Source organism: Diabrotica virgifera, chromosome 9, assembly GCF_917563875.1.
Source record: "Diabrotica virgifera virgifera chromosome 9, PGI_DIABVI_V3a".
Taxonomy (NCBI): Eukaryota; Metazoa; Arthropoda; class Insecta; order Coleoptera; family Chrysomelidae; genus Diabrotica; species Diabrotica virgifera.
In genome coordinates, this window is record NC_065451.1 from 62,121,279 (window position 1) to 62,146,737 (window position 25,459).

At 34.7% G+C, this 25,459-nt stretch overlaps 1 protein-coding gene across 1 annotated transcript in view; it reads left to right on the forward strand.

Annotated features, from left to right (window-relative positions):
* LOC114325185 (probable multidrug resistance-associated protein lethal(2)03659) overlaps positions 1-25,459 on the forward strand; it is a 276,165-nt gene that overhangs the window by 115,383 nt on the left and 135,323 nt on the right. Inside the window, exon 2 of the mRNA XM_028273181.2 lies at positions 13,065-13,298. Within this exon, the coding sequence (XP_028128982.2) occupies positions 13,065-13,298 (234 nt within the window). The remainder of the gene's footprint in view (positions 1-13,064; positions 13,299-25,459) is intronic.

A 25,459-nucleotide genomic window follows, 5' to 3' on the forward strand; every position in this document is an offset into this window, starting at 1 on the left:
CAAATTGCCCAAGATAGAGAGGTATGGAAGAAGGAATAGGAGGCCTATATCCAAGGATGGATGTTTAGAGCTGATTATATAGATAGATAGGCTTCTTAACTAGTCATGACAGGTGACAGATGACTTTACAGCGCCACCGTGACAGATAATTTTAAATGGGACCTTATGGCAAGTGATACCTCGTTTGAAAGGTATTCAAAATACCTATTGAGTCCAGTCATAATAATTTTGTTTGAGTTTAAGCTCATTTTGATGAAAAATGAAATAATATAAAATTGTAGTTTCGCATTTAATTAATAAAAATTCAAACCTCCGCCTATAGTTGCTTGTCAAAAAGGTTGATGTTGACGCAAAAATTACTAGAGAGCTGAAAAACGTCAACGTTTTTGACAAAAAAACCATAGGCAGACATTTGAATTTTTATTAACTAAATGCGAAACTACAATGTTATATTTATTTGCCAAAATCAAAATCAACTTAAACTCAAAATAATTAGTATGAATGAATAGGTATTTTCAATACCTTTCAAATTAGGTATCACTTGCCATAAGGTCCCATTTAAAATTATCTGTCACAGTGGCGCTGTTAAGTCATCTGCCACTATTACGTCACCTGTCATGACTAGTTAAGAAGCCTATGTCCGTTTATTTCCTCCCTCCAAATTTCACTATTACAGGTATATCCGTTCAAAAGATACGAGGGGGAGGGGGACTTTTGACTAGCACTGTATATTAAATCGGTTTTATAGCATTCTACGCCTTTCCGTTCCTAATCGCCACTCCATTATATTGTGTTATCTCTTAAATTTCTTTCCGACATCGCCTTTGAGGTGCCCTTTACCCATGTTGTTGCTGGTCTTCCTCGTTTTCGTTTTTCTGTGGGTGTCCATTCTGACACTTTTTTAGGCATTCTTCTTTCATCCATTTGTCTTAAGTGTCCGTACCATACTAGCTGTTTTTTTATGTCATCTATGATTGTTCTTTCTATTTCCATTTGTTGTCTAATGTCGTCGTTTCTTATGTGTTCCAGTCTAGATCTTCTTGCTGACCATCTCCAAAAATCCATCTATGTAAGTGGCTAGTAATTTATCTTTGTACTTTTTGGTTCATTGCCGGACTCCAGCTCCACAGGTTAACATTGGTTTTAATATTGCGTTGTAAAGTCGTTGTTTATTTCCTGTTCTTATATTTTTTGCCACAGAACAGAATTCAGAGCTCCTATCACGTGTTTGCAGAGGCGTGCGGTCCATGGAAGCGGTGGAAGCACCGCTTCCCTATACTTCCATATAAGAAAATACATATATTATTAATTAGTATTTAATTACCAACAATGTTTCCCTAATCTAAGTAATCTATTATGTAACTAATAGGCATTGAAACATTATTAAAATTTGATCGCATACGAACGGTCTCAAATAAGCACACAATTCAACGATTCAGTCCGGTCCTGACGGAAGCGCATCTCAAAATCGCTGCTTGTCATGCATTTGCCCCGTTCAAAAATTGGTCAGGGTTTAATAACCTCACTCGCTAGTCATGTTCCTTTCACGCGAATTTTGATACGCCTGGAAGCGCTGGTCCGACCGCTTCCGATTCGAAAACGAGATGCGGAGTCTGTTACTGCTGCTATAAGGGGTAGGTATTTAGGTACAAATGGCTCGATTTCAATTTTTTGCTTAATATTTTTACTAATATTTTATTTGACATTTTGAGATTTTTCCTTTTACTGATATTTTATAGTACCTACGACATTTTACAGACGAAGTCAAGTGACATTGCATTTTGTATAAGACAATTTGATGACTTATGATGATTAAAAAAATGAGCCGTTTAAAAATATTTGGGATAAAGCTGAAAATATGGGCTTCGAATCTAAAAGAAAAATAATGATGATTGATATTGTCGGCGAAAGAGAGACCTATCAACGATTATACATCGAAATTTTTGATAATATTCTACAACAAATGAATTATCACTTTGAAAATTTTAAAGAAATAAAATATGTAGAATTATGTAATTTTAATATGTCTAATTATAATTCATTAAAATCTCCCACAGAGGTATGTACCTATTTAATTCAGTACGATTAAATTATGATTTTTTTTATAATCTAGCTTTGCATTCTCAGTTAAATGTCATTTATAAAACACCTGAAATTAGTGATAAAGAAATATAAAGAAATACTTAGGAATTGGTTGAATTTTTTGAATACTACTGGTTTAAATCAGTCTCTGTGTGAAGTGGGCAAGTTATGTGAATTAAGTAGTAGGTACTAACTATCCCAGCTACAAGTGCATCAGTTGAACGAATTTTTTCAGTATTAAAACGCATCAAAAGTTTTACAATAAATTTTACAAGTGAAGACAGACTTTCCAAGTTAGCCCTATTATCCATTGAAAAAGAGTGCATTTATTAAACAATTATCAGAAAATCCAAAATTTTACGACGATGTTATCGACAAAAAATTTGCATTGGTTGATAAGAGAATAGGACTCAAGTATAAGTAAATAAGTGTCATATTGTTGAAAGTTGTGTGTTATGGAAGGTGATTCGAAATCGGAATATAAAAACAATTTTGAAAGAACTCTTCAGGGACTCGACCCTGAGCAAGCAGTACAGATCGATGATAAGTCACTAGATATACGATATACTAAGTCACTAGAGTCACTAACCTGCATTGATCGGGGTAGGATTTCGTTTGTGAGTCCTTGTATCCAGGACTCCCACATAATAAGCACTTTGCTGATAGAGAGCCCATATAGCGCATCAGAGTGCTATCGGAGGGGAAGTGGATAGTATGAAGCATTGGGGCGGGATGGAGTGACGCCCGCTTATAAGAGTAAATCCTCCTTGCCTCAATGAATTTGTATCACCCGAATCTCATTCTCAAGGCGTGTGCATGTCTCTCAGACTGGGTTAAACACTATACCTAATTTTTTGTAGTTCTTGTTTTTAGTCGATATAAGTTAACAGGTAATACATTAGGTATACACCTATTAAGTAGGTATATGTTTTGATCTCGACCCTCGTAAAAAAATATTTGTTAAACCCTTATTGAATCGCTTCCTCTTCCGAAAATGTCGCCGCACGCCACTGCGTGTTTCCCTTTTACTATCATTTCTTTAATATTTTCTTCGTTTCGTCCTGTACTAACTTTACTAAGTTGTTAACTTCTTCTTCTTAAGGTGCCGTCTCCTCAATGGAGGTTGGCTACTGCAATTGCAAACTCTTCTCTGTCTTCAGCTGTTCTTATTAGCTGTTCAAAATTTAGCCCTGTCCGTTGTCGGATGTTTCTGAGCCACAATAGTCTTTTTCTTCCTAGTCCGCGCCTTCCCTCGATCTTTCCTTTCACTATAAGTTGAGCATATTGGTACTTATTATTTCTCAGTATGTGGCCTGGGTATGATGTTTTTCTAACTTTCACTGTGTTGAAAAGTTCTCTTGCCTTGCCTATTCTATACAGCACTTCTTCGTTTGAGGTATGCGATGTCCACGAAATTTTGAGAATTCTCCGGTAGATCCACATTTCAAAGGCCTCCAACTTATTTACGGTTGATGTTTTAAGGGTCCATGTCTCAACTGCATAGAGAAGAGTCGACCAGACGTATCATTTGGATAAACGTACTAGAATTTCGCGTTTTATTCGAGAATCACAAATAGACAAGGCGGAAACGGCGGGTTCGTTGGGAAAAATATTCCCATGAGATATTTTTGCATAATCACATTCGTGAAACATCCCAGAATAAGGTTCAAGAAGTCGCCCACGAGAAAAGTGGGCCAATTTTTTTTAACAATTTTTTTTAATCAAATTGTAAAAATCAATATTTTTTGCCCGGACTATTTTTTTTTTTAGGTTTTTTGGACCATTCTGGACAAAAAAGGTCTATTATAATTTTTCTCTAAAGTTGATCTTTTTCGAGTTATAAGCAAGTTAAAATTTGAAAAACGCGAAAATGGCCATTTTTAAGACTTAATAACTCGGTCAAAAATGATTATTTTGAAAGTCAGAAAGTGACTAAATCAAAGTTTAAAGTCTCCGTTACATGATCCTGAAGAAATCAGTGTCATTAATTTACTACTAAGCTGTTATTTTTAATTAATAACAATGAGTGGTTACATCGTATTGACGCTGCTGTAAATGTGAGTGCGAGTAAGATGCACAATTGGACTGCTGGAATGGCTTCTCTCTCGCACTCAGCATTTACAGCCCCGCACACGTGCATGGTGCTTATTATTGTTACTTAAAAATAACAGCTTAGTAATAAAATAACGATAAAAATTTCTTCAGGATCTTGTAGGGGGGGCTTTAAGCTTTAATTTAGTCATATATGGACTTTCATAATAATAAATTTTAACCGAGTTATTAAGCCTTGAAAATCGCCATTTTTCGTTTTTTTCAATTTTAAATTGCTTTTAAGTCGAAAACGATCAACTTTAGAGAAAAATTATAAGAGACGTTTTTTGTCCAGAATGGTTAAAAAAATTAAAGAAAAAATTGTTCGGCCCAAAAATATTGATTCTTGCAATTTGATTAAAAAAAATTGTTAAAAAAAAATTGGTCCACTTTTCCCGTGGGCGACTTCTTGAACCTTATTCTGGGATGTCTCACGAATGTGATTATGCAAAAAAAATTCATGGGAATATTTTTCCCTTCGAACCCGCCGTTTTCGCCTTGTCTAAAAGTAGTTTTTTGATTTTTTCGAAAGATTTTCTGGCCTGTTCTATTCTCGATCTTATTTCTAGATCAGGATTCAGGCTGCTATCGATCCAACATTCCAAGTACTTAAATCTATTGACTTGTTCTAAAATGTGCACATTTATTGTGCAAGGTTGAGGTAGGTTTTGGTTTTTTCGGATTGACATCACTTTGGCTTTTTTAATGTTAATTTTCATACCAAACTGCTCACAGGTCGAGTTGGTCTTGTCGATGAGTCGTTGTAGACCCAAGTCGGAATCCGCAATCAACACCGTATCATCGGCATATCTGATGGAGATAGGAGGGTGAGGGATAGGAGATGGAGGGTCAGGAAACCCCAGGAATCTACGGAGGGCAGGGATTGATTCAATTTCCCTGATAGGACTATCCAAAAGAGTTCCTACCCGCTACCCCGACGTGTTAACTAATTTTAATAAATTGTTGATATTAAGCAACATAGAGTTTATTGCGGTATGGGTAGCGGATAGGAACTCCTTTGGATAGTCCTACCTGGGAAAATGAATCAATCCCTGCCCTCCGTAGATTCCAGGGGTTTCCTGACCCGGGAAACTAGTACCTGTTTAGGGTCCCTTGTCCAGGGTTACGGATGAAGTCCACAACGGCAGCCATGGCGGAGAAGAACACCTTCGGTACGGTATGGATGGCGGACGTGGCAACCCCTTGATTTTAGGGTTTGTATGGAATCAAAACAGAGCAGCGTCTGACTCAGAATGAGCGGCTGACAACAGCGTCTGACCCAGAATGGGCGGCTGAATGAAAACTCGCCAACCCGCCTGACAAGCGTGGCGTTTTAATGTCAAAATACCCTCTTCAAAGAAAAACATGTCGAATCACAAAACAAACGGAATATTACCCCCAGGTGGGTAGAGATAACAACTCACAGTCCCACACCGACAAACCGGTCCGCCTCAAGGATTCTGGGGGAGGCAAACATTCGACTAAACTAAACGTAGGTACATATAACATCAGATCCATGAATGAAGACACTAAACTCCACGAATTAGAAGAAGAACTAACTCATATACAATGGGATATCATCGGTCTGTCAGAGATAAGAAGAAAAGGAGAACAAAAAATACTATTAAACTCGGGAAACATGCTGTACTACAAAGGTAATGAAGATAACACCAACAACGGAGTTGGTTTTATAATAAACAAGAGAATCGTTAGATACATACAATCCACCAAGGGTATATCAGACAGAGTAGCCTACATTATGCTTAAATTAAAAAGAACGTCGTTGAAAATTATACAGGTATACGCACCAACAAGCACATATAAAGATGAAGATATTGAAAACTTCTACGAAGAAATAACACTCGCTGTGGAAGAAAAGAAAACTAAATTGACGCTAATAATTGGAGACTTCAATGCCAAATTAGGGGTAAGAATAGACGAAGACGAACACAGAATAGTACAATATGGATACCTCGAAAGAAATAATAGAGGACATACATTACTGAACTACTTGGAGGAAAGACAACTTTTTGCTATGAACTCGTTTTTTAACAAAAAACCGCAAAGAAAATGGACATGGATAAGTCCCAACGGCAATACTAAAAACGAAATAGATTACATCCTTACAACAGAAAAAGCCATCATCAAAGATGTTACAGTGCTGAATCGTTTCTCAACCGGTAGTGATCATAGACTTGTCAGAGCCAAACTCAGCATTAATAGCCAATTCGAAACAAAAAAGAAAATGGAAAATAGATCGAAACTAGATATGGGAAAACTTAAGAAAGCAAAAGAGGAATATAAACAAAAAATAAGGGAAAGTATACCGGCCACTAGTGATTTGGAAAACAAAAATATCGATGAAATAAATCAGCTATTAACCAATACATTAGCAAAGGCGGGAAAAGAGGTAGCACAAACAAAAATAAAAAAGGAAAACTATATATCCCAGGAAACAAAAAACCTCATGAGCAAAAGAAAAACATTAATAGAACAAGATAAGAGAAACACAGTAGATTACAAAGAGGCAAACAAAGCTATCAGAAGGAACATCAAGGAAAGTCAAAGGATAGTACAGGAAGAAAGAATAGAAAAAACCATTGAACAAAATAAAAATATGAAGTGCTTAAAACCACAGCTTGGAAGCATACAGATTAATAGTATAAAGAACAAAGAAGGCATAGAGACCAATAATATAGAAGAAATTATACAAATAACACAAGAATATTATAAAAACCTCTACAATACAAAACAGAAACCAACACAAGAAATCCTTAAGCAATTACAAATAAAAATAAAAAATGTCAATTCCGACTTACAACCAGAAATCAGTAAGAATGAGATAAAAAGAGCACTCAAGGAGATGAAGAATAATAAATCGCCAGGAAAAGACGGGATAACTGTAGAAATGCTAAAAAATGGTGGGAAAACAACTAGAGAAGTTTTGTACACACTTATGAATAAAATATTAATGACAAAACAAATACCCAACACTTGGAACGAAGCAGTAACATTGTTACTATTTAAGAAAGGAGCTAAAAAGGATCTAAAGAATTACAGACCCATAACTTTACTAAATGTGATGTACAAACTATTAACCAAGATATTAACAAACAGATTAACAACTAAATTAGATGGATACCAGGCAAGAGAACAAGCCGGATTTAGAAAAAGCTTCAGTACAAGTGACCACCTTTTAACGATGAAGATATTAATCGAAAAAGCTAACGAATATCACATCCCGCTATACATGGCATGTATTGACTTCGAAAAAGCATTTGATAATGTGGAACACTGGGCAGTACAGAATTCCCTACAAAACAGCAGAATAGACTACAGATATACCGACTTAATTACAAATATATATGATAAGGCAACAAAAACTATCAAGCTAATGAAACAAACGGAGCCTATTAAAATAAACCGAGGAGTAAGACAAGGAGATACCATCTCGCCCAAGCTATTCAACCAAGCGCTAGAAGATGTGTTCAAACAACTGCACTGGGATGGTTTGGGTATAAACATAAACGGGAAATATCTGAATCACTTACGATATGCTGATGATATTGTATTAATAGCAGAAAGAAGTGAAGAATTACAAAGAATGATGGAAGAACTAGATAGAGAATCGACAAAGATAGGACTGAAGATGAATTACAGTAAAACAAAAACCATGACCAATCAACAAGAAGAACTAGTAATTACAGTGGCACAAACAAGAATAGAACAAGTAAAAGAATATATATATCTAGGACAAATCACTAGATTAAATAAAGAAAATCAGACCGAAGAAATAAAGAGAAGAATAAGGTTGGCCTGGGCATCATTCGGAAAACTGTCTCAGACATGGACGTTTACAAAAGAGAATATGGAAAAAATAGCAAAGACAGAAAGAGCCATGGAAAGACAAATGCTGAACATTAAATTATCAGACAGGAAAAGAAACGAATGGATCCGTAACAAAACAAAAGTGAAAGACGTCTCTACCCAAGTAGCAAAGCTTAAATGGAAGTTCGCCGGACACACCCTACGGCAGAAGGATGAAAGATGAACTAAGATGGTAATACATTGGAGACCATGGAACCACAAACGAAAAAGGGGAAGGCCACAGATGCGATGGTCAGATGACTTGAAGAAACACACTGGGTCAAAATGGATGCAAATTGCCCAAGATAGAGAGGCGTGGAAGAAGGAAGAGGAGGCCTATATCCAAGGATGGATGTTTAGGGCTGATTAGATAGAGTTTATTGACTTTGATTAACCCTCTGTGCTAGGACGGGTTGTGCACGACGCTGGCCGTGGAACAACCCGGCCCCCACAGGCTTTTCGTTTATGCTGTATGTAATTACGTATGTCTTTACATTGGCTACTGACCGTCCGTAATGTAAAGACATACTACACTTCAAACAAGCAACACACGTGCTTTGTGGGGGTCATAAGATGCCAAAGGCCATATCCATACGGCTTTTTATCCATCACTTGGAGTTTTTAATAATAATGTAACTCCATATTTTGTTAACCTTTAAAGTGTTTTTACCTATGTATTTTTGGTGGCTCAGCATATGATTTGCCTCATCATTACTGATGATGATCTATGTCGATCTAAAACGTTCTGTGATTTAGGTGTGGCTCTGTGGGTTCTTAATAAATATATACCTTTTATAAAAGATTTTTCAATAAATTTTTTATGTATGTAATTCTTTCAGTTCGAATCATTCAGTTCAGGTCATTCGAATAATTTTTGTTCCTAAATTAAAAATCCTTTCAGAAGAAAGTATTTATGCTAATAAAGAATTACCTACTAATTGCTATAAAGTTATTATTAAAAAAATATATTTATTTCTCTTTTTACAGAATATCAAATAATACACATAGTAAAGTCAATGTTAATTTAACAATGTTTTGTGCAAAGCCTTCAGAATTAAATCTTATTTGGCTAGAGACTTACATTAAGATTATTGGCTAGATATAAACTCCTCAAACATTTTTTTATTCTTATCAAATAGCTTTGCACCAAACAATAGAATTTATTTACCAATTTCGTATTAACAACAGTTTGAACAAACAAAAACAATATGACAAAATGTTTTCTCAGAATGGCATATAATGATTCATATCTGATGCAGTCAAAATATGATGAACAGTGTATCAGTGTGTCTAATCTAAATTAGGTGTCATTAGCAAGGTATTTTTCCATTGTTCCGAATGTTTTACATATGAGTATAATCCCTTATACTTTAGTAACAACTGACAATAATCAGCACAAAAGTGTGGAAACAATTGGGGGAGACCTATGTCCAGCGTGGACCAAAATTAGTTGGTCTTACCCAATGTACTCATTTTATTCATTCTGAGTCGACCTGGGAGCTGTAGATATTTAAAAACATATTAGTCTAGTAGGCAGATTATATCGGAGAATAGGCCATTTTTGGGAAAAGTTATTTACCAGCAATTTTATTGCTGGAATCGAATCTTATGATTCTGTATATTAATAATATAGGTATGCAAAGTCAGCAGATAGTGTGCTACTTTTTTTATAAACAAAATGGCGCCCGAAAATCGTGTTTTTTTTTCAATATTTGCTCTATAACTCTAAAGATCTTAACTTTACACCCAAAACACTCAAATGAAAATTCACCGTAATTAAATTCTGCGTGTTTTTCCCGATTTTGTTCGACGAAAATTTTCCTCGGAAAATACGGGTTTTTCCAAAAAATTTTTAATTTTCAACTAAAATTTTAGGTAAGTAATTGTTTATCAATAATTAAATAGCTTGGTAATATAGAAGCTCTTTTCGTATAGATTATAATTCCAGAAGCCGATGAAAATTGAATAAACAGTTTAGGAACAATTAAATTGGTAATTAAAAATTTACGGTCGCTATAATAACTACAATAATTATGATGCATAAGTGTAACTATGATTTTGTATAAAAAGGCACTATATCTATCTAATGTACTTTAAAGAATTGAAATTGGACTATTTGAGCGGCCTCAGAAATATTTTTAAACTTTAAACAATTTTTTGGCTTATAAACAAATAGGATATCTCGGGAAATATTAAATTAAATTAAACCATGAAAACGGTACTGGAAAAATGCGTCAGGACGCTTATTATAAAAGAAAAAATGTTTAATCGTGTTAAGTGGTTCCTGAGATCCAACCGGTCAAAGTTGACCGGCATGTACGGCAAAGATATAAACAATAGGATCATAATTTTCGAACCATCACCTTTTTATTTCGGTCCTCTTTCTCCACACCAATTTTCATATCTTACATACTCATAACATATAATAATAAAAACTATCGATATTACGAGTGAAAAATGCCAAAAATAGCAATTTCAATCAAAAATTAGGTTGGAGAAAATGGAATCTCAAGTTCAAAATCGGCATACGTTAAAAAAATGCATTTTCTCGGCTTCCCATGGCAATTTTCTTCATTTTTTTTTTGTTCCCAAGTATCTCGAGTAGAGCCATCTAACGAATGCATTATTAAATGTGAAAGTTGCTTTTGTTTTGTTCTAATAAATTAATTTATTTATAAGAAAAGAAAACTACATATTTTTTCCAGTTGTAGACGTTTTTTAGATAAACTTAACACAAGTGTATCTTTTAACGTTAAAAATACAAATATTCTCATTTGAAAGCTGTATAATTAGTTATGTATATTATATATTAATTTATTATGACAAAATACAAGCAACTTCGACATTTAGTAATGCGTTAGTTAGATGGATCTACTCCAGTTACTTGGGAACAAAAAAAAAATGAAGAAAATTGCTTCATGGGAAGCCGAGAAAATGTATTTTTTTTTAACGTATATCGATTTTGAACTTTGAGATTCCATTTTCTTTAACCTAATTTTTGATTGGAATTTTGCTATTTTTGTCATTTTTCACTCGTAATATCGATAGATTTTATTATTATAATATATGTTATGAGTACTTTAAATATATGAAAATTGGTGTAGAGAAAGAGGACCGAAATAAAAAGGTGATGGTTCGAAAGTTATGATCCTACTGTTTATATCGTTGCCGTACATGCCGGTCAACTTTGACCGGTTGTATCTCAGGAACCACGTATCACAATTAAACGTTTTTCCTTCTGTAAAAAGCGTCCTGTCGCATGCTTTCCAATACTGTTTTCATGGTTTAATTTAATTTAATATTTTCCGAGATATTTTATTTGTTTATAAGCCAAAAAATTGTTTATAATTTTAAAATATCCCTGAGACCGCTTAAATAGTCCAATTTCAATTCTTTAAAGTACATTAGATAGACATAGTGCCTTTTTATACAAAAATCATATTCTTATGTATCATAATTATTGTGGGTGTTATAGCGACCGTAAATTTTTAATTAACAATTCAACTGTTGCTAACATTTCAATTGTTGCTAAACTGTTCATTCAATTTCCATCGGCTTCTGTAATTATAATCTATACGAAAAGAGCGTTTATATTGTCAAGTTATTTAATTATTGATAAACACTTACTTATCTAAAATTTTAGTTGAAAATTAAAGATTTTGTTGGAAAAATCCGCATTTTCCGGGGAAAATTTTCGTCGAAGTAAATCGGAAAAAACACGTTTCTACCCAGAATTTAATTACGGTGAATTTTTATTTGGGTATTTTTGGTGTAAAGTTAAAATCTTTGGAGTTATAGAGCAAAAATTGAAAAAAAACGCGATTTTCGGGCGCCATTTTGTTTATAAAAAAAGTAGCACGCTATCTGCGAAATTTGCATACCTATATTATTAATATATAGAATCATAAGATTCGATTCCAGCAATAAAATTGCTGGTAAATAACTTTTCCTTGTATTTTGCTAATTAGCCCAGAGTTTGCCTCACCAGCGCGTGCGCTTAGATTCGATCCCTGGCCTTCTGCATGGAAGTCAGACATCCTGAGCTATCCGGCCTTACGACATAATAGTAACGCTAGAATAAGAAGTTATACTTACTATATGCCTAAACAAATTTCATATTTTTATACATTGTTAAGAAAAAGTCTGACAACAAAGTTTTTATAATGCCATTTAGTATCCGTTAATTTTTAATTATAAAATAAAAAGGAAAAGATTCCTCTCATTGGCTGTATACCATAATAAAAAACTTACTAAGGAAGTAAAACTTCGCTTGTCGGTAAATGGTATATAAATTTTTATTAAAATTTTATCTAAAATGATCCAAATTGGATAAAAGTGGGTACATCTATAGTACAAAATCACACAAACGTTTTCGGACCAATCAGTCCATCATCAGGTGGTAGAAACTTTAGATCCAAAGTAGTTGGAACTAGCTACATAGATAGGTCAAAAGACCTTCATTTTACAATAATTATGCCATTTCGGCTACAACAATGTCGACAATAAGTCGATGTTAAAAGGATTTAAAAATGCAGCGTTATTATAATGTGGTCTTCATCTTGGCTTCAAACTGACAGAGTCTGTCGAAGAGCCGAAATGGCATAATTATTGTAAAATGAAGGTCTGTTGACCTATCTATGTAGCTAGTTCCAACTACTTTGGATCTAAAGTTTCTACCACCCGATGATGGACTGATTGGTCCGAAAACGTTTGTGTGATTTTGTACTATAGATGTACCCACTTTTATCCAATTTGGATTATTTTAGATAAAATTTTAATAAAAATTTATATACCATTTACCTACAAGCGAAGTTTTACTTCCTTAGTAAGTTTTTTAATTATAAATAGATCCGTACCAATGTTAACACTTTCTTGTCCCAACTTTTTTACAGCACGTAAAATATTATTAATTACATATGTTTATAGTTATAATATTAATTAAATATGTTTATATTTATATATTAATTGAAAAAAAAAGACATTTTCCGAAATAACCAAATACTTAACCTGCTTTATTGTTTCAGCTACATGTTCCCTATCTTCAAAAAAACGTACAAGTACAAATTAACAGAAGAAGAACTATTTTCTCCGTTGAAGGAGCACACATCTAGTAGACTAGGATCAAAATTAGAAAAAGCATGGAAAGAAGAATATAGGATACACAAAAAGACTGCACTACATAGGGCTTTATTTAGGATATTTGGACTTAGATATACGGTCTTAGGGTTAATCAGATTGTTCGACGAACTCTTGTTAATGTAAGTATTTTTAAAACGTTTTCGTATACCTCACTTGTTCTTTGTCACTGTGTCGAGAAAAATCTTGTTATCGATTTTAAACATATTTTCCGACTAGCTAGACATCTGAAATTTTCAGAATAGCTCAGAACTCGATGACAATGCAATATTCAACAGCTTTTACATGGATGTATTGAGTTTGATTTTAAATTTTAGTCATTTTAAATGCAAATAATGCAATGACATTAAGATCCCGTTGTAAAGTACGTTAGTCAATAGCTTATATAGCTCAGTGGTAGAGCGTTCGACTGCAGATTGAGAGGTCCCCGGTTCAAACCGGAGTGTTTCCTATTTTTTATTTAGTTTAGTTTAATTAGATATATTAACGTACATTACAATTATTCTTTCGAAACATGATTCATTAGTTTTTTACCATTTTAACCATTTTAAACAATTTCTTTGATTTATATTTGTTTAAAATCGATTACAAAATTCTTTCATGACAGAGGAATTGAAACAACAAAATAGTTTATAATTTTATATAATATCATATGTAACTAAAAAAAAACGTGATATTATAAAAAAATTTTATCTACTCTATGTCATATTATGTATAAGTTTTTAGTTTGTGAAAACTGTCATTATAGATAGCAGTGCGTGAAGTAACAATGTATTTTAAATGTGATTTACTTTTTCGCATTGTTTTTGACACACTTTCGTATAATCAAATATCCTTAACTTTCGCGTTGTCATGGTGATGACAAAATTAGCAATAAATTACAACAAAAATTTTGACAGTTTTGTGGTTTGAAAGAAATTAGGATTTTTCAATGTCAAAGTTCTAAAAATAGTAGAATAGAAATGAATTCCAGTGGCGAAGAGTTACAGTTTTTTTATTTGTTTATCGTAGATAAAATATTGTATGAAATTGTGCGTGAAGTACTTTTTGCGAACTTACGCGATGTATAGCACTCGCTACGTTGTCGCTTGTGCTCTAAACATCGCGTGCGTTCGCAAAAAGCATACTTCACGAACTGTTTCATAAATAGCTATTATCTACTCTATGTCATATTATAAGTTTTTAGTTTGTGAAAACTGTCATTATAGATAGCAGTGCGTGAAGGGTTTAAAGTGTGCGTGAAGTAACAATATATTTTAAATGGGATTTACTTTTTCGCACTGTTTTTGACACACTTTCATATAATCAAATATCCTTAACTGTCGCGTTGTCATGGTGATGACATAATGAGCAATAAATTACAGCAATAAATTTTTTATTGCTGTATCCTCTTATTTTTTTAACAAGTATGCATTTTATAACTAAAACTAACACACAATACAACACTATGCTCTGCTTTTACACTAACACTTTACACTAACTCAAATGTTTTTCTTCGTTTGATCCTTCTTTCTAACCCAGTATGATCGAGCAGCTGGATGGCCTCGATGTTTATATGACTATGGAGCCGTTGTTGGTGACTACCTGCCATCTTCTTGATAACTTTGTCTACATCTTCCATCTCAAGATCCTTGTGGAGGTCGACATTTCGGATATACCAAGGAGCATCAACGATGTTCCTTAATACTTTATTCTGGAATCTCTGTATAATCTGGATATTATTTGAATTGGCACAGCCCCAGAGTTGGCAACCATACATCCATGCTGGTCTAAGTATTTGTTGGTATAGAAATATTTTGTTATATATGTGGACAATGCAGAGTTTCTTCCCATCAGTCAATCCATTTTTTTGTAACAGATACCTAATTCTTCCCTTTTCTTTTTAATGTGGACTTTCCAGCGAAACCTTGCATCAACTGTGATACCTAAATATTTTGCAGAAGATGCATATGGTATTTGGGCATCATTTATTCTAATTGGAATGTTTTAGATTTTTTTATTTGTAAAATTAACATGAATAGATTTAGATTCATTTAATTTGATTTTCCATTTTTTAGTCCAGTTGTGTATTTTATTTATTGCCAACTGTAATTTTTCTGCTGCTTCTTCGTTGGTATCACCTACTGCTAAGATAGCGGTGTCATCTGCAAATGTGACTATAGCATCATTTTCCATTTCAGGTATATCGTATGTGTATAACAGGTAGAGAACAGGACCTAATACGCATCCTTGAGGGACTCCTATTCTGATTTCTTTTAGATCAGTGTACACGTCTTCTTGCTTAATTCTGAAATATCTGTCAGATATAATAATTTCTGAATATTGTGTAGGCATAAGATTTTTGAGTTTGTAGACTAAACCTTCATGCCAAACTTTGTCGAAGGCCTGAGCTACGTCTAAAAAGATTGTAGAACAGACTTTCTTTTTTTTTCTAATGATTTCTCAATTATGTTAGTAATTCTGTGTACCTGATCAATCGTAGAATGCTTATTTGTGAAGCCAAATTGGTGGTTTGAAATAATTTTTTTCTCTTCTATTATTGGTTTCATTCTTTTTAGCAGAAGTTTCTCAAAAAGCTTCGACATGACTGGTAAAAGTGATAATGGTCTATGTATATGAAGACACTTCATTTGGCGATTTTCCTGGTTTTGGTATCATTATAACCTCAGCTATTTTCCATAAATTTGGAACATATATCAATCTAAATGCAGCATTGATGATGTTGGTCAATTTGACTATGGCTTTACGAGGCAGGTTTTTTAGTAATTCTCCAGTAACTGGATCATATCCTGGTGCCTTTTTAGGATTTATACTATCTTTTATTTCATCAACTACTTCCTTCGGGAATGTTGGTCTGATTCTCTCCTATGTCTGATTAGGCTCTATCGATATTTGCTCATTATTTTGGTCATCATGCGGTTTTAATGTATTTTCTAAATATGTGGCAAATCTCTCTGCCTTTTGCTCATTACTTCTAGCCCAGTTACCATCTTCTAGTTTAATGGGTGGAGAATGGGTTACTGGACTTTTTAGCCTTTTTGCTGGTTTCCATAGAGAGTACTCCGTGCTGTTATCATCCGTCAACTCTCTCAGGTAATAACTAATTGACTCATTTTTTATATTTTGAATCTCTCTTTTAAGTTTTTGACTAGCATTGTTTAAATTTGTTTTATCTTGGGGTGCTCTGGTTTGTTGCCACTTCCTTCTAAGTTTTCTTTTCTCTTTAATTAACTTTTTAATTTCTTTCGGATAGTTGTTTCCTTTGACCTTTGATCTTATAGTAGGAGTACTTTCCCATGATGATTTTTGTATATTTTGTACAAGCAACTTAACTTCATCATCTAGTTGTTCAGGTTTTTTTAATAGTACTGCTAATTCAATTCTATCTTCAAGGATTGATCTAAAACTTTCCCAGTGTGTTAGTTTATTTGTTAGTATTGGGTTACAATCCTTTCTGATAATCGTGTCACTCACAGTAAGTATTATGGGTGAATGATCTGAATTCATATCCCAACCTTCATTAATATCTACATAATTGGATAAAATATTTTTAATAACAAAGAAATCAATTAAGTTCGCTATTTTGTTTCTATCTGTTGCCCAATAAGTCGGTCTAACTGTTGGTGTTGATATTACTTCACATTTCTGTTCTTTATGGCTGCCAGTAATTCTTTTCCTTTAGTTGTTGTTAATCTTGATCCTCATTGGCTGTGCTTTGCATTAAAGTCACCTCCAATGATATATCTTTTTCGCAAACTTTTCAAATATTCTACATGCTGTTCTTTTTTAATGGAATGCCTAGTGCGGCTATAAATTGAGCTTACATTAACTTCGCAATTAGTTTTGAGTTTGACACATACCGTAGTTGCTTGTATGTGTTCTGTTTCATATTTTAGCTCCTCATAATGTTCAATGTTATCTTTTATTATTAGTGAGCGGCCGTGAGTAACGGCAATACCGCTGGCCTCATACGCCAGTGCACGTGGGTTCGAGCCCTGCCAAAGACAAACCATTTTGATTTCCAATAATGACACGAGCCGTCTCACCGTGCCTCTGAGAGCACGTTAAGCCGTCGGTCCCCCTGGGCTAGTGTACATCGGCACTAATTACTTGAAACAGGGTTAAATATGTAAATGGCGCCGGAACTGTCCGAAAGGATCTCCCCGGCAAAAATGCCATACGATATTATTATTATTAGTGCGCTGCCTCCTTTTGTTGCATTGTCAGGATGTATAGTGTGGTATACCCTGTATCCTCTAAACTTTATAAAAGATTGTTTCGTGAAATGTGTTTCAGATATGAGACATAAATCAACTTCTTCTGTATCTAGGATGGCTTGCAGTTCATTCATATGTTGTAGAAGCCCATTGGCATTCCATTCCACGATTCGTAGCTGCTTAGCCATTTCTAATTTTCGTTATAGCTCTTTTAGCGCTATGTTCCAATCTAGTAACTCGTATATCTATTTGTGTTATTTTATCATCTATCTTGATGAGCTTTTCTAATATTATTTTTAATGTATTCTCAGTTTCCGATTCTTGTTCCGTTTGTTTCACATTATTAACTACATCACTGTATTTTCTATTTGAAGTGACGTTTTGTGCTTTTGGCTTTTCCTTCTCATTGAACCTTTGTGGTGGTTTTGGTAGACTAGCCTTATTTGTTCTCTGATTTCTCAGCTTTTGTATTTTTTTTTCTACATAACATCCTCGGTAGCTTGCAGGATGATTTTCACCACAATGCATACACTTTGGTTCCTCTTTTAATGGTTTCTGATAATCTTTGGTAAGGTGCTTACCGATGCATTTAACACATATTGGTTCCTTATTACAATATTTCCAGGTATGACCATAGGCCTGGCATCTTTTGCACTGTGGTACTAGCTTCAAGCTTCTTAGTGGTTCAATCTCTACTCTCATGCTCAAAATGTCAGTTATTCCAAAGATTTTGTTTATATCTTCATCTTGTCTGAACGTCAGGATGAACATATCAAGAGGTTTTTTAGTTCCCAACTTCAATTTCTTATCAGCTTTTATAGCTTTATATCCTCTTCCTTGTAGCTCTTTTACTATGACATTTGGCTGTTAGGTATGATGTAGTTTCTTAACCATTACTCTGATTGGTCTTTCTTGTTTATTTTCATATATGTGATAGGAAAGTTTACTCATGTTTAAAGTGTTTATTAGTTTTCTGTACTCATTACTGTCGGGTGTATTGATTTTTATGATTTCACTGTTTATTATTTTCATGGTGGATTTAATACCAGCATCGACTAGAGTCTTACTTAAGTTGGCAGCATCTTCGAAACCTTCTACTACAACCGGTGGTGGCAGTTTTGGCTTTTGAATTTGTTTTACTGCTGTTGCTTTTTCTGGAGAGGAAGGAGATAATGAAGTATCCATTTTGCGCTTTTTGGTCTTCCTGTTCTCTTGTCTTATCCATTCCGTTTCGTTGACTAAATCTTCTTTATCGGTAAAATATTCAGATTTGTCATGTTTTTTCTTCGGTTTTTGTTTTATCGGCGCTTGCTGTTGACCCTATATCTTGTTGGGTATTCTCAAGCTTTGCTAATCTTTGCTCCATTGCGATAATTATTTGATTTAGCCGCTGATTATCTATATTAAGTTTTTTAACATTATTTTCTGATTGAACCCATGCATTATATAATGCTTGTTCATTTTGCGAACGTTGTGTCTTTTCTGAAAATAAAACGTTCTTTTCCTGGACTAATATTGCCTCAGTTGGAGTCTAAATAGGAAACATTTTAAAATAATAATTGTTCCTTTATTTTTAATAAAAATAAAAGTAAAAATTTACTTATTAATCGACTTTTGGTTTCTGGTTTCGCGATAACATAACGACAGTTTAATTGGATCGTCGGACATCACTCACCATAAATGATATCCTTAATTTACTAATTTAACCACTCGTTGATAAGAACGTCTCGGGCACAACCTTACCGTTCGGAAGTCTATTTGTATCTATGCCTCTATGCTCCGTAAAAGTGGAAACGGAATCCCTAAAGGGGTGATACACAGGCGAGTAAGTACGCGAACTTATGGCTCGACGACCTTTTTCGCGCGTGTATCACAGCTAGTACGCGTACTTTAAGTCCGCCGAGTAAGTACGCCGTCGATCCAACAAGTTTGAAATCTTACTCGTAACCCGTACGTGTATCACTGCCACGAGCCGCGAGCCTCGAGCCATCATATGTTATTGCGTTTAAAGTTACACTTATATTTTCACTAATTAAGCAAATTGTCTAGAAATAATTCAATTGTTTATTGTTTAAAGGAGACAAGTTACATTTTATAAGTTTTAAGAAAACCGTAAAATACTATTTTAAGCTATACTAAATTATTTTTGATTATTTGTTTTTGAGTAAACCTAATTATTTATAGGCTGTTTTATCCTCCTGATAAAAATATTACCCTCTTATCTATGATATTTTGTTTGTTATCCATACTTTTCGATTTCGTCTTTTTTATTAGTATGTATTAAAAATATATAACACGACAGGATACGATACGAAGTATATAATACGATAAAATTCCTAAATAGCACAAACCACCGACGGCGACCGCGATCTTTAAAACCGCGTACTTTAAGTCCGCTGTGTATCACCGACGGCGAGCCGAGTAAGTCCGCGATCTTTAAACCCGCGTACTTACAGATTGCGTGCAGTGGCGGCTTGTATAACTTTAGGAAGGTAGTGCCAGAATCCGGGCAGCTGCCTAAATTTTTAGTGACGGTTTCACGATATTGTCAAAAAGGATATAAAATAGAAATTAAAAAAAAAAGAATGTGTGTGTGTACTTTGTACGCACGTAAGAAGATATTCTTCTATTATATAATAAGTAATTTAAACGAAGTAAATATACTTAAAAGGTTATTTGTACTTATTTTATTTAAAAATCAAACTAACTTTCTTATCTACCACTTTCAAAAAAGAAGAATATCTTCAAAAATTATATAATAATATACTTACAATCATTAAATCTATAAAAAAAATAAAAAAATAATAACTTGCTTGGGGCTTGAACCCACTTCACGTCCACCGCGCCGTACGAAAGTTGACGCCATTTCAAACTGCACCAAACTCTCGTATACGTCATGTGGGAATATACACAAACTAAACGTTTACACCGTAAATTTATATGAATTTAATAAAATTATTAGTTTGATTTTTGTCGAAATAAAATACAACAAAATATAGAGTAAGAAAACGATACATGAGATGAAGATTTGTAGAAAGTTTGTTCGTAATCAGATTATGTAAATTAAAGCATTGCCTACTAATAGGTAACTAAATTATTTTGTTTACATTTTCCAAATAGATAGGTATTGAAACTATTAGGTATTTCCAACTGAAACATTTAGAATTACGTACCTGCGGCTTTTCAAAACTATTTAAAAAGTCACTATAATTATAAATTTGATTTTATTTCTGTCCACACATCAATAAAAACTAATATACAATATTTTTGTTTACCGATAACCTCCATATTGAACAATAATTATTGACAGATCATTTCAAAATTTCAACACCCAATCAGAGCCCGTATAACAACTAATACCATACTGTCGGTGTGCGCATGCGCGCGGATAAATCAAATTTTACCCTCAATCGATTCGCCGCTAAAGAAGAATATCTTCAAAAATAGGTGCAGATATTTTTATCTTATATTACTATTTTTGGGATGCCAAGAAACTGACCAAAATGTATCAAAACAGTTCCGTAAATTAAGTAATTAACAATAAAAAAACTCAACTTACCACCAGTATTTACTGCTGATGTACTTTTTTTTTCATCACTAGGTGGGGAATCTGCAAACAGACGTCGGAAGTAAACATTTCCAACAGTGCTGGGTTCCTGAGCTGAAACCTCATCAGTGTCACGTCGACCAGTTTGGCCCTAAATCGGACCTCCCTGCCCTCCGTAACTCCGATGTGGCCGGGACCAGCTAAACCCCGCCCCTCTCATACTAGGACATCAGGGTGGAATCGCCCGTTAAGGCATGATTTCTCCCCGATGTCCTTCTTTTGCCCGATTCTCAGTCGCTCGTCATCACGCATCAGCTTCCGTCTCTCGCACTCATCCGACCACTACGTCCCTTAATCCTATGCTGTCAATCTTTCATTCTTCCTACCACTGCTGATGTACTTGAAGTTTGTTGTTACGATTTGGTCTCTAGAGCCTATTTAGAAATATAAAAATAACACTATTCTATTATTTACACACACGCACAAAGTTATTTAATATCACTGTTAAAGTTTACGATATGTGAAGTCCATCCTTCTTTCTTTTTTGGTGGAAAGGTTTCAATGACTTAATTATTAAAATTGTCAATGCCATTTACAAAATGTCTTTCTGCAGACAGCATACCTAAAGCACTTAGTCGTTCTTCCTTCATGGTATTTCTGAGGAATGTCTTAATTCATTTTAGCATTGAAAAACAACATTCTACTAGAACCAGGCAAGGCTGCCTGGTTCTAGTTGCGCGAGGACAGCCCTGCAGCGGCAAACAAAGACGTGAACTGTCGTTTTTCCGTCTTGCTCCTCGGCGAATAACTCGCGGTACACACCATAATATGCCGTTTTTTTCGTACCGAACGTAATTCTCAGCAAACTAACAAGTTCCTTCCATGTCGAAATAGTATCTTTAACTCCTTGATACCATTTCGCCGCGAAATTATCAAAAAGTATCGCGATTCCCCGAAAAGCACTTTCTTCAGACACTAATGCGCAATTTTTATAGATTTCTACAGCGCTAATGGCATTTACGTCGGTGTCCTTGTGTCCATAAAAGCGCGAATGGCATTTCGACAAGTTGCCACTTTAAGACGACGCCGAAACGGGAGCACTTTGTACCGACATTCTCGACAACACCTTTTGAAATTGTTTATTGGTCAACATTACGTTTTGAGCCATGTCCCTAATATTTATAGCCACAGATCTATTTGTAAAAACATAGTCCGACTCGGAATTATTTTTTATCACACTCAAATGTTCAATGTTTTGCGTAGAACGCAAATTTTACAGATGATTTCTCATGTAAAAATTGGAAAATACTTGCCAGTAAATATCTGTGTCCACGCTTGGATAAAGAATACCTCCAGCACCTTTCTGCATACCACCTGTACGATTCTTGGAACAACTAGCACTAAATCACTTCCGAGTTCGACAAAGACAAAACAGAAGGTTTTCACACGTAACCAAAGCAGTCAATTGTCTAATAAATAATAAAAATATACAAAAGCGCCCGAATAACTAAAACGAATCACTTTGTTATTTGTTAATGGTAGGGGAGTAAAGTATGCTAAATGTGCAGTCACTCCAGCGTTATGGGGACCTATTGGGTTGTAAAGAGTAGGTCCTAAAACCAAAAAAAGTTAAGTAAAGTTTTCCATTTTAGCAGGCGCTTGCCATTTTTTAATTTAATTTTCCATTTCCAACAATCGTTTTTTCCGATTATAACGCCATCTATCCATAATCCAAAAAAATGTTTCGAATAAAAGTTACTTATTTTTACGTAAGGAATCCCAATCTGCAATAAAAAATGGGGGCTCCTATTTAAGATTTTAAAGTAACCCCCCGCCCCACCTCCTTGGGGGGTCGTGTTTAATGCCATTCGATCATAGGCGTAACCAGGGGGGGTTTTGGGGGTTGTAACCCCCCCATTGGGATGTACTTTGAGCTCTATACGCTTAACACCATAGCCCTCAGAGACCTTCCAGTAGTTGTAACCCCCCCCCTTTCAGGTAGTTGTAACCCCCCCCCTTAGGATCATCCTGGTTACGCCTATGTATTCGATAGATATGTCCAAAATATTGAATAAGTGTATTTTACAGTTTTTCGATCTGATGTTCATTTCGCGAAATATCGCTTGATTCGTATTTAAAATAATAAATTTACCCCCCACCCCTCTCCCTGGGAAGTCGTGTTTGGTATCATTCGATAGATTTTTAAAAAATATTGAGTACATATTGTTTAGTTTTTCGATCTGTGATTCATTTCGCGAAATATTCGCTTTTTTCTTGTGAAACTTTGGGACTCACCCATTTCCTTACGCCCGGCTCAAATCGTCAGATTTTTGAAATATACACTCTTTTGCATGTACTTAACTTACCTTATCTTAATCTGACAATTTCGAGTTTTTTTAAGGATAGATTTTTTTTTCGGGCCCCCCTTAACTAACTCCCCTGTGTTAAGAGCCATTATATGGTAGAGGTACATCTGCAGGGTACCAGGTCTCTCCCCATATGATAATCTGACGCGCTCGAGTAACTGCAAAAATCCCCGCTTGGGTTCCCCTACCATAACAAACAGTAGGTCCACTTAATTATTTAATCAGCGAAGCAATTAATTATTTTAATTTGAGTTAGCGAGCTTATAGTGAAAATAGTCCGATTAAGCTATCGAAACTCACTTTTCACGCGAACGCCGGCGAAAGAGGGTCCAACACTAAGTAATTTAGTAATTATTATGCTGAAGCACGCTTTTTCTGAGGTGATTTTTCATTTAAACTACCGAAACATACGATTTATCCCGTAATTTTCAAGCCACTAGTTGTGCGCCAATATAAAGGTAAACTCAGGTAATTAATCTCAGATTTTTGGGGTTGTTTACAATGAAAATTTGGAGTTTTCGTGTATTTTCGTCTTTATGATACAAAGGTTGAACAACTGAAAGCAAAAGCTAATACATAATATTCAGCCCTGTGATGGATGACCGAAGTTATCGTTAACGTAAAGTTATCCTGTAGTTATGTTATAACCATCGAATTGGTGTGATGAATCATACTTAACTATTTGCGTTATTTCTTGACAGTTTTTGAGTTATCTGGTCACTTTATAACGCGACGTTAAACCTCAAGTTATGAGATAACTCTGTAGTTATGCAAGGTTAGGTTCATCTTTTGACTTGTTTTTAGACAGAAATCAAGTGAATTTAGAAGCTAGTAATTTAATAATTAAGAATAGAAGGGTAATACAATTTTAAAAATTATACAAAAATCAAATCGAGCGATATAAGTTGAAATTTTATTTTAAGTACCTACTGAGCTTTCTATCCAGAGTTGCCAGATGATATTTTATAAATCCCCCACTTAGAAACTGAAATTCCCTGAAATTGAAGCTCAAATACCCCAAAGTCCCCAAATTTAAATTGTTGCCGCATTTTAATAAATTATTAGTCAAATGAAGAGAACAGTAAAGCAAAATTCATACTACAATATCAACGAGGGCCATGGAAATAATTCATAGTTCCTATCGTCTTCGATTATATGGGAGTATAATATACAGTTCTATGTACATTCGCAAATTTAATTTACCATGACCCCTTAAAATCATCCATAATTTTCCGCCCCCAAAAAATCCCACTACAATTTCTGCTTAGAAAAATTTCAATAGACGCTTTCAAATTAACCCAAAATTTTGGGAAAATACACCAATCTGGCAACCCTGTTTCTATCTACCGTTTGAAAGCAACTTAGAAACACCAAGGAACCCAAACAGCTGTTTGCTGTTCGGTCATCGGCGGTAGCCGACGACGGGTATGTTCGGAACAATCTCATGCGCTCACTCCAACTTGTACTATTTGTACATAAGGTTCTCTTTGTTACTTCAAAATTTGTTCCTCAAAACTTCTTTCTAATATAACGTTGATGATATAACTATCTCATAACTGCGAGCGATACATCACACCAAATTTTACCTATATAGTTATTGGCACGTTATTCCTGAGAGTTATCTTAACTTTAACTCAAACGTTAAACTTAACTTCGGTCATCCATCACAGGACTGATTGTCTTAGTGTTACTCTATTCAAATCTGCAAAATATACAGGCAATCGTTAGAAGACCACACACAGGATATATGTAGGTCACTTCACAAAGTACAGGGCCCTTGAAAAGCCATATGTTGGGGCTCGACGACCGTAATTATTACAGTCTCTCTCCAGAAGCGTAGCGTAAGGAATTAGTTTGTAAGCATAGTGCGTAAAGCAGGAAACCCATTATGAACGCTCGGCACGGCACAGCCCGGCACGGCACAGGACAGTCCAAATTCATTTGTATAGTTTTAAATGCAACGTAACCATGAGCGGCCAGCTCGGCCCGGCACAGTCCTTCACGCAAACGGAACGGCCAGTCGGCGCCAGTGCGTCATAATTGTTGGTAGTAAGCAGATATATTGTTGATTTTTTAATTAAAAGCGCGTTGTTTGTTTTGAAATATGGAAATAAAAAATTTGGTTTGAGGCATTCGAAAATATTTGAGAAATT